Source organism: Amphimedon queenslandica, unplaced genomic scaffold, assembly GCF_000090795.2.
Source record: "Amphimedon queenslandica unplaced genomic scaffold, v1.1 AMPQUscaffold_11855, whole genome shotgun sequence".
Taxonomy (NCBI): domain Eukaryota; kingdom Metazoa; phylum Porifera; class Demospongiae; order Haplosclerida; family Niphatidae; genus Amphimedon; species Amphimedon queenslandica.
In genome coordinates, this window is record NW_003547905.1 from 2,124 (window position 1) to 12,692 (window position 10,569).

General features: G+C 36.0%; 3 protein-coding genes and 1 long non-coding RNA gene across 4 annotated transcripts; 2 read left to right on the plus strand and 2 right to left on the minus strand.

The window, feature by feature from the left end:
* Positions 1 to 260: 260 nt before the first annotated feature.
* On the minus strand, positions 261 to 1,287 carry LOC109588791 (ubiquitin carboxyl-terminal hydrolase CYLD-like). Its single transcript, XM_020004902.1, has 4 exons — positions 758 to 1,287; positions 551 to 670; positions 395 to 490; positions 261 to 266 (listed from the first exon to the last, which is right to left on the minus strand). The coding sequence occupies exons 1-4, from the start codon at positions 1,097 to 1,099 to the stop codon at positions 261 to 263; spliced, it is 564 nt and encodes a 187-aa protein (XP_019860461.1). The 5' UTR covers positions 1,100 to 1,287.
* Positions 1,288 to 1,366: 79 nt separating this feature from the next.
* Positions 1,367 to 2,023, plus strand: LOC109588792 (uncharacterized). The gene is made up of 3 exons (XR_002188362.1): positions 1,367 to 1,711; positions 1,760 to 1,929; positions 1,983 to 2,023. It is a non-coding gene; the product is annotated as an uncharacterized LOC109588792 (long non-coding RNA).
* A 1,886-nt stretch (positions 2,024 to 3,909) lies between these two features.
* Positions 3,910 to 7,196, plus strand: LOC109588793 (G2/M phase-specific E3 ubiquitin-protein ligase-like). Its single transcript, XM_020004904.1, has 12 exons — positions 3,910 to 4,070; positions 4,312 to 4,829; positions 4,881 to 4,960; positions 5,013 to 5,057; positions 5,121 to 5,156; positions 5,198 to 5,249; positions 5,530 to 5,754; positions 5,800 to 5,946; positions 5,996 to 6,172; positions 6,223 to 6,511; positions 6,566 to 6,676; positions 6,735 to 7,196. The coding sequence occupies exons 1-12, from the start codon at positions 3,935 to 3,937 to the stop codon at positions 6,977 to 6,979; spliced, it is 2,061 nt and encodes a 686-aa protein (XP_019860463.1). The 5' UTR covers positions 3,910 to 3,934; the 3' UTR covers positions 6,980 to 7,196.
* LOC109588794 (uncharacterized) lies at positions 7,080 to 8,608 on the minus strand. Its single transcript, XM_020004905.1, has 2 exons — positions 7,418 to 8,608; positions 7,080 to 7,370 (listed from the first exon to the last, which is right to left on the minus strand). Exons 1-2 carry the CDS (start codon positions 8,510 to 8,512, stop codon positions 7,155 to 7,157), a joined length of 1,311 nt encoding a protein of 436 aa, XP_019860464.1. The 5' UTR covers positions 8,513 to 8,608; the 3' UTR covers positions 7,080 to 7,154.
* Positions 8,609 to 10,569: the final 1,961 nt, after the last annotated feature.

Genomic DNA, 10,569 nt, shown 5'->3' on the forward strand with positions numbered 1-10,569 from the left:
TTTTGACGGGTGAGTTTGACCATGTAGCTGAGTTTGCTGGAGTCTATATCTTTCTGAGCTCTTCTCTGGCCTTTATCTGACATCTTGACTTTGCAGGAATTTCTCTCCGTTTTTCTGCTCAAAGGAACTTCGTATAAGTTCTGCCATTTTTCTTTGACGAAATATGATTTTTGGTCCCCAAGAATCATATTTCGTCATCAATTTTACAAAAAGTGTGCAAATATCTATACACAGCGACAGTATCCCTTTAAAGTGTGCATTTAAATCTACAAACATGCTACAATAACTGTCAAAACTGAAAAAATTTAATCTGCAGATCAAGTTATTTTAAGGATTCATCTCCCAGCTGTACAGTAATACTCATAGTATCCATATTGACAGTATGTTGACTTACATGTACATCAGCAGCATAAACCCCCATCATAGTGACACCATAGTCACAGGTTTCTATTGACTGAAAGTTAGGCACCAGTGATGATTCATTTTGAGCCTGACCAGTGAAAAATAAAATGGATGATTAAATAATTTGTGAGCATGCATGATTGATTACCATATATCTTGTGTCTTGTTTGAGAGCATTCACTGGACAGAAGTAACCTTTACCAGGAGGACATGTAAAGAATCTTGTTCCATAATATGTACCATCAGTTCCACCATTTATTGTTTTCTCCTATAAATTATAAACAAATGTCAAGTTGAATATTATAGTTTAATAATAATAATAATAATAACTAGTTATATACTATTATAATTATACCAATTCTACTCCAGCTATTGTTTCAGGGTAGTCAGTTAGTGTCCCTACCCACTTTACCACGCCATACAGCGGATCACCTTTTTGTACATCAATACACACCATTGAACCAAGAGTGAACTGGGAATGAGGATTAGCCGGGCTCTGAGGAAGAGCCTGACGCGTATCAGATACCACAGCATCATACGTATCTATGTATGAAGCTCCACCATAGATACCGTTTGTTTCCCGCAACCCGTACAGACTGTCACGGTCTGGTGCCCGAATCATGCTCGGATTTATGGCGATGAGTTCGTCGTGATTCTTCTTCTTCTTCTTCTTCTTCTTCCAAAACAACCAGGCCATTTCGCCAAAAAATAATTCCGACTGCACAATTAACGCGCCAACGCGGCTGTTTCAGCATAGATACTACATACACACATGGATATGAAACAGGAAGTCGGTATCCAATTAACTCTTTGAAGTTCACCTGTAAACGTCATAACCAGCATAGCTCTATCCTTGGCGCTTTTCTCTCTGTCTATGTTTTCAAGAATTTTTTTTACTCACTTATTTTTGTGAAAGAAAGTATATAGGTGTTTTTGTTTTGTTCAGTAGACCTAATAAATATATTCTCATTTCATTTTGTCAACAGGCCTTATGTTTACATGACAAAATTAGAAGAACTCCATTTTTATTTGTAACCACCTTTTCTAGACTCTCGAACGGAGTTAGCTAGTAAGTCTTGGAATCATAATAGTGTATTGTTTGTTACATGGACTGAAACTATTCTCGTGTCAATGTAATGAGAAATGACTGAGATAATAGCCAAAAACTAGTTTTTTAACATTAATTTTGTAACCACCTTTTTGAGACTTCTGCACCAGGTATGAACAAGTTACTACTTTGAGTGTATTCATTAAGGCCTCTTATATAGACTGTTTATGGTTTCATTTTTCTAGATGCTATGTTTCAAAAGTAATATATTTTTTGCAAGTGTTTCAAAGGGTGTGGTTTAATTTTTAGTGAGAACTGAGTAGTGAAAGAATAGGTTATTTACCAAGAAACACAAGCAGGATTTCAGTGGCATTGATGAGACATTGTTACATGATTGTAAAGCTTTATATTTATGCTACCACAGAGAACTATCAAGATAGAGATGATGTACATTACAGTATGTACTGTATGGTGATACAGTAAGTGCGGCTTATAATAATTGTTGTCAATGTTTTTATTGCTATTTTTATAGTTAAAATTTGTTGAAGGACTCATAATAATAATAAATCTATTGGGTCACTGAAGAATAGAATAATCATCAACAGTTATAATGATAATAATTTAAATAATAATTTTTTAGTACTTAGCACAGTGCATTCTTTCGTGTAATAGTAGATCTTCACTTTTTAGAACTAGAATATCGATTGCAACTCTTATATAGTCGTAGACCTGAGCTTTAGTAAGTAATTCAACTGGATTTCTTCACTATTTTGCTTGTGCCATGCTTATACACGTGTAGTGTAAACGTCACAATACATCACTTCCGGTGCCAAGGATCGAGCGCATCCTGTTTCATATCCATGTGTGTATGTAGTATCTATGGTTTCAGTGTTTCTATGCATAGATTTTATAACTAGTTTTTAACTACGTAACATGGATTGGAAACTGATCACGTGATCCCATTCAAATCAATGCAGAGTAACGGAGGTAGTTTACGGACACGTAACGTTTGGGAAGGGTCTCACCATAGATATTATAGACTACGTAACCTACGTAATATAAACATATGAGTATATTATAAGAGCCCAAGTACAGGTGAAATAGCTTGCGGGACTTCACTAGAGACCATTCTTTACAGCCATGGCAAGGATTTTCGTCGGCCTCTCACTGTCACAGAGACTCTACCTGAATAATTACATTGATTTGAATGGGATCACGTGATCTGTTTCCAATCCCGGTTACGTAGTCTATAATAATATCTATGGTCTCACGATTCCTTGGTACTGGATGTGAGGTGTCCTTTGGAAAGCAGTGGGTCTACCAGATTCTATCCATGAAGGATTTTCAGAAATTCTTGTACTGGGGATTTTAGGAATTTTTAAAAGGCTACCGGGTGGTGGAGGTAGTTAACGGACAGGTGAGGCAGTCTCCGGACAGTGCCGACAGAAATCGCCGGACCTTTTCTGAGGTAACTGAGCAATAAACTAAACAGCAATGATAGTAAGGATGAAATTTAATGATTTTCTTGCATAGGTGATGGACCAAGCCTGGCTGAAACTTGCTTAATTTTGAAGCTGGACTCATAATTACCAAAATTTATCTTAGTTACTTAAGCAACTTTAAAGAATTAATGATATCAGCCACTGATGTAAAGATTTGCAATCAATCTAGTTGCTTATAAAAGCATTATGTATAAAAACTTACATTAAATATCTTAATGTAATTAGAGCAGTATTTGTAATCACATAAAAGGAATACTTTCAAATAAAAATGATAGGTGCTACGTAGTCTATAATATCTATGCTCAAACAAATAAAAGACGTTATCAACAAGATGGAAGCGAGCAGCAGTGAGTCTTTTATACCGTAGGCTCCCCAGCGCTGTAAAGACACCATTCCCTGCCCCAGTACCAATAGTAAAACACCCAATAGTCCCAACGACTAGTAAGCATCCAGTAATGCCACCAACTAATAAAACAGGCCCTCCAACTAAACACAAGCCATTACCTGCTCCTCCTAAAAAGCCTCCACCAGGATATGTCAACTTATTACCAACTAACTTACCTCCTGCTAATTCAGGCGGACATAACCGGACGCCCAGCACAGATTACAATATCGAAGAAGAGTATGATGATGATGATCAGGAGGTCTACATTGCTCCGGGTGAGATTGAAGATGAGCACCCAATATATGAGAATCATGGCCCCACTGGCTCGTCGCTCCAACCAAACAGTCCTTATGCTAACGTATTAGTGATGTATGGAACGCCAAATGCGACAAAAATAAGAGCAACTCTTTGCAATCGATTTAAAAAAAATTGACCATTGCAATTGATTTTTTAAAATCGATGTTTAAAAATCGACTTTTACAAATCGATTTTTAAAAATCGATCTTAAAAAATCGATCTTAAAAATCGATCTGTGTGGGCACGACCACGCCCTAAGAAGCCCTGCCTCTCATATCACGAGACCACGTGTTGTGAAACATGGCAGGACAGGGTGATGACCGAGGTGATGACAGGCTGAGTCCAAATCAGTTAGAGAAGGCAACTAAGGCTATTCAAATTCTTGCTGGTTTAGATATACCCGACACTATCTCCAAGAGAAGCTCTTCAGATGATGGTAAGTCTCTAAATGCATGTGTGAATTACTAGGTACTACACTATGAATTCAAGTTATTCATGGCAATTTGAGTTATGTAAAAGAGTTGTCTTTATCAATTCACTGAGTGACTTTTTGTGTAGGGTCCTTTTTTGCTTTCAGAAAAATGTTTATCATTGGTTTTATTACTTTTATAATAAAATTGAAAGAATTAATTTATAGTGTGGTATAATAATGAATCTGACTATGTCTTTATTTTTAGTCCTTGCTGCAGCTGATCGTTGCCTTGCTACTTTTAATAATAGTCAAAGATTGAAATCTAAACCTCCCTCTAAGAGAAAGGCAAAGGATGAAGTTTTGTCTATTTTTAAGAGGTCCAAGGCTGCCACTAAGTTAGGGGAGTCCAGCAAGTGTCTCTGGAAGCACAGTTTTGTTTGTTTAGCGTACTGTGGGCAGACTAGAATTCCTACAACAGAGATAGAAAAGGATGACCTACTGCGAGCGGGTCTTGGGGAAAAGGAAGTGGAATTCTTTAACATGGAGATAGGAGCTGAAGCATTTCGAGATTTATTGTACGACAAGTTTCCACCCCTGAGATGTGGAGGAGGATTTGAGTTTTTGAAATGCATCCCCAATTCACGTAATATGGAGGTCTTATCTCCTGTTACTCTGTCGTCTCCATTGGCACTGAAGACTAGAGTCGGTACTACAAAGCGCACATATATACGTCCATTGCAACAAGATTTGGAGTTGTCTGCCATATTTGATTTACCTAGTGGAGTATGTCAATTGTCAACTAATAATTTTGTTTAATTTTGCATTAATTTTTAGCCTGAAGAGGAATGTTTGAAGTGTGGTGAGTATTTTAATTTGGGAAAACTGGCTAGTCATATTTCTTCATGTGGACGAAAGTATGAAATTCGTACATTTGAATTATTAAACGATTCATTCTATTGTGTACAGAGTAGAAATTGATCTTACAGATGAATATGGACAGTCATCATCAAAGTGGGTGCCTTCATTGCTATGCCTTGTTGTATTTTATAGTCATTTTAATAATAATTTCTATAGAGTAAAGGAGGAGAATACTGGAATCAGAAATGATTTGTAAGTGATACCATTCAATACTTGAGTAATTGTTGTTATAGTGAGAAGGAATTTGATTCAATTGAGGATTCTAAGTACTATTTTGATGCTGTAGTAAGTAGAATTGGCTCTATTTGTGTAAATTATAGATTGGGCAATTTTTACTTAAGCTCATTTTATTTTGATGGTCAACAGTAAATTTTAACACATGAAATACATGTATTTTTATAATGCATACAAAAATAATTATGGAAATACAAAGTAGTCATGATAAAAGAGAATGAAATATTTCCAATCTATGATACACGTAGTGTTAATACTATATGATGGGCTAGTTCACATCATTCAATGTGGCACGTGCCAATCAACCCCATTTTTATCCTGTATTTTTTAGCTTGAACTAGAGAATGACATTGTTCAAACTGTGATGGAACAGAGTAGCAAGGAAATCACAGCAGCCTGCAATGAACAAGCTCCTTTAATGATGAAAATTGGGGAAATGAAGAAGCAAATTGATACTGATGAAACTATGTTCCTTGATGTGCGTAGAGGTTTTGTCTTAATAGATGCTATGAGGCAAGCTACTAAAAAGAAATTCAATCCTTATCAACTGCTCAAAGTAACAAAAAATTTCTTATCATTAATAGTTTTAAAGTCTTAACAGATCAGATTTGTTGGTGAATCTGCTATCGACCATGGAGGTCCGAAAAGAGAATTTTTTCATCTTTTAGCTCTTGATGTTTCGAACAATTACTTTTCTGGAGCAGATAATGGATCAAGATTTTTAATTAATAATATTATTGGTGTTCAGGTATAGTGTATATGCATGTTGTCTAATACTTGTTATTCCATGTCATTAGGATCGAAAGTATTATTACTTGGGTGTCTATTTTGTTCTGTCTGTTCTTTATGGAGGAAATGGCTTCCCATTTATGCACGACTCACTCTTCAATTACTTGGTTTATCAATCCATAGATACATCAACTGTTTCTGTGGATAATATACCTGATCAGACACTCAAGTTCCTTGTCAATAAAGTAACTTGCTAACTTCACTCTGACACATCATTACTGTTGTATTTTTGTAGGTCCTTGAAGCAGAAACTGATGATGACATCCAGATAAGCTGCTCCATTGATGAATCATTGGACTTACTGCTAGCCACTGGCTTTAGGAAAGCTGTGTGCAATCTTACACTTGAAGACAGGAATGATATCAGAAATGCTCTGCTAAATTATCACCTTATTGCCAAGGTAAAGGCTGAATTAGATCAATTTGCAGAAGGTCTTCAAACTTTTGGATTTTTATCATTTGTTAAAGCCGATCCTCATACTTGGAGACCTTATTTTATACAAACAGACAAGGAATTAACTCCTGGTAGGAATTAGTTGTATTTGTATTTTATAAATTATTTTTTATTACCAAATTAAGATATCATAAAAGGTATGTTGTCTGTGGAGTATTCAGCTAAAGGAAGTGTTGACCGTCCCTTGGAAGAAAGAACCTATATGTTTTTTGTAGACTTCTTGGATGATTGCTACGGTTAGGCTTGAAATTTTAATAAGTGTATTTTACATGCATGGTTATTATTCTATTGTAGAGGAAGGTATCTCTGGTTGTGACTTGTCTAATTTCCTTCTGTTTTTGACTGGGACGAGCAGAATTCCACTTCTTGGATTTGAAGAAAGCATCACACTCCTTTTTTTGAAGTATGGAAATTTTCCAACTGTATCAACTTGTGGCATTGAGATTCGTTTACCTACCATTCATGACACTTATGAGAAGTTTAAAGATATTATGATTCATGCAATAAAAGGAAATGATGGTTTTGGAGGAGGCCCCTAAGTACACTTCTTTACTGGTTATTATTACTCAGTTATTGTTTTACAGTTATCATTCATTTATTCAAGAACCATTTTCTTTGTTCATCATTAAGTCTCATGTATACATTTCATGTATTCTCATTTAAAGACATGTACAATTGTACATTTTTTACAATTGAAAAAGTTGATTGTAAAGTTTATGACAAATTATTGTTCAAAAAAGTTTTTGCCATAGTGTACTGTGCTAACATTCCTTCCTGAGAATAATAATTATCTGAAAATGGAGACAAAAGCTGCTTCAATTGAGCACTCTGGTCATCTGAAATGAAATTATCTACATCTTCCAATACCACTGTTTCTTCATCGTCACCAAGTGGGACTGGCTCATTGTAGTCAATACCATATGAATCAACCTAAAAGGAATGCAATGACATAATGAATCACAACTTAAAATACTTACATCTAAACCAAGCAAGGCTTCGTCATTTTCATCTTCAATACTGCTCAAACCTAACACCCATAACTGCATTGGTGTTTTATTATTCTCAGTCCTTATGCTATGGTGAGCCCACCCATGGCGAAACATGTCAAGATGCTTCTGAATGATAGGTATAAAGACAGTGTGAAGGGCACAGATGTCATATAGTGAGTTTATGTCTAGTATCTCCATATCTTCTAACCAATAGAAAAAATAATAAAAGAAAGAAACGCAGCCGGCAAACAGGTCCCTCCATAATCTTTCGATTCGCTGATTGTGGACACTTTTCCCTGTGATGGCACTGCCCCTTTCAGAACCACGATGCTCAATCATGTAAGCTGCTACGAGGGCATTTTCACCTCCTAGATCCATTCTTACTCTGGATGGTAGACCAAATTCTTCAACTGCTCCTACAAATGACTGAAGCACGGTTTCGGCACGATTATTTGTGGCGATCCTTAGGAATGTTATGAGCCTACTATATCCATCAATACTGCCGTGTATCACAAAACGCCATCTGATTAGCTTATGGTACCCATCAATGTGCCATAAAGCATTAGGAGATGCAACTTTATATGTTCTACGATGCAATACCTGTCTACATCGCATTTGCACACCATTAGGATCGACTCTGTGTATAGCTTCTCTCACACGATCTCTTGGAATAATTATTCCAGAGCTTCTCAATCTACCACTAATTGTCTTTTCACCACAATTAGGAAACATGAATAATATTTCTTGCACGGCAAGATCTAAATCTGCATCAGACAATTGAGTGAATTCGTGATGTATATTAAACTTATTCATCCTTCTTTCTATGGTTCTTCTTGAACACCCATGTATGCTTGCTATGTCTTTTGTTTTAAAACCATTGTCCACTAGGTATCGCAGTTGATTTTCTTCAATTAAAATCGGCGGACGACCTTTCACCCTGACCCTTCTCACTTCGAGATCCCTTTCTATTGCCAATATCAGATCTTTTACTGCTGTAAAAATGTCATCTTCATTATCCAGATCAATGAGAAGAACCAGACACTGGACAATGCTTTCTAATAGTTCCAGTACATCTTGAGCCATTAGTTCATCATAATCGTTGTAATGAGACTGAATATGTTCAAATATTCGTAGAGAAAGAAGAAGTAAAGGAATAGTGTCGTTTTCCTCTCCATCGTCCATTTTATTGTAGGCGTGGTAGCTGCTCGACTCCACCCATGCTCCACCTTCATGACTACGGCCGGCCCACGGTTGCTATTAGCAACAAACAACTCTGTTTGGTAAGGGCTTGTTGAGGGCTTGCCAAGGGCTTTTGACTTACTAACCTCTTTTGAGTCACTGGCTCCATTATTCTCAAAACAGGCATGAAAGAGGTTAAAATAAGCCAAATGGAGGCTTGAAATAGGCTAGTGAGCCAAAGCCCTTACTAAGCCCTTACCGGCAGGCTAGAACTCAGGGTTTCTCAATTTATTTTTAATTTTTATTAATTTTACCATAAACTACCCTGTATTTTTAACTGTTAATAATCAAGCAAGAGTGAAATTTAATTATGCATAGACCATAAAAATTGGCCAAGGGCAGAGTTTGTCAACTTGAGGGCTTGGTAAGGGTTTTAGATCACTGGCCAATTTCAAGCCTCTTTTAGCTTACTAGGCTCTTTCAAGCCTATGTAAAGAATAATGAAGATAGTGAGCTATGAGAAGCTAGTGATTAGCAAACTCTCTTACACCCCACTCAGGTGGGGCGTGGCTGGGTATCTTCTAGGCTAGAACTCAAGTTTTCTACATCATAATTCACCAATTTCATCTTAAACTAGCTTATATAGCTAAAAGGTATTTTTAAAGCAGGAATAGAAGTTAATTGCAAGTGGAAATTAAAATTGGTGACTTTCTCCTAACTTTTGGCTTCAAGGCCAGTAAAAGAATAAGTAAACTCACTGGGCTTTGAAGGCCAAGTTAGGTCAAAATCTCCAAATTTTATGTCTACTTGCAATTTGCTTTCATTTTTGCTTAAGCAATATTTGGTAGCTATACAAGGTGGTTTATGGTAAAATTGGTGAATTTTGATGCAGAAACCTTGAGTTCTAGCCTGAAAAGTACTAAACCACGCCCCGAGTGGGTGTTGGGTATTGCACTTTTGGCTCACTAACTCCATCATTCTTCACCTTTCAGTTTCAATTTTTTTTACAAAACATTTACACGAGCCATTGCAGTTTATATAAAATTTTCAACTGATAAAGTATGATTTTTTGAGAGATAAAAATTTAAAAGCAAAATGACTATTTCTCAAACATTAGAAGCATAGTAGTAACAACTATAATGCTAATAGTCAGTGTCCTCTTTTTTATTGACACAATAGTGTACTACTATTAAATCTTTGTGTCTGCAGTATGTTTTTATTAGCAAAATACGACAAAATTTTTATTTTTAATAGATTTAATCCTTGATAATTACATTGCCAGTTTGAATGGCTAACAGTGGTGCAGAGCAATGCTTTGTGAAAAAAATTGCACCTAAAAAGTAAAGATGATGCAGATACTGAGCAAAAAGAGCTATACCTAACGCCCACTCGGGGCGTGGCTGAGTACTTTTTGTGCTAGAACTCAGGGTTTCTGCATCAAATTTCTCAAATTTTGCCATGAACCACTCTGTATAGTTATTAGGTAATATCTAAACAAAATAAAAGTTAATTGCAACTGGACAAGTTATTATTGGTGAATTGTTTGGCCAAGTTATGTCAATTTCCCAATTTTATGTCAACTTGCAATTAGCTTTATTTTTGCTCAAGTATTATCTGTTAGCTACTTAAGATAGCTTATGATAAAATTGGTGAATTATGATGCAGAAACCTTGAGTTTTAGCCCAGCTGTAAAGTACTCAGCCGCACCCCCAGTAGGTGTTAAGCTCTTGGTTCAGCATCATCATAATAATCCAGTCAGTGTTTTAAACATGATATTTTTATCAAGTTTGTCTTTTGAAGTAAAAAAAATAAATTTCCAAGCATCATGGCTTGATGTTGTTGGATAAATACAATGTTTATAATTCTGAATCACGCAGGTATTACAAACATCATTGCTAATATTAAGAGTCACTAATATTTCCATTGACTAGTTCTGATAGTCATTTGGTCTCGGTCATTTG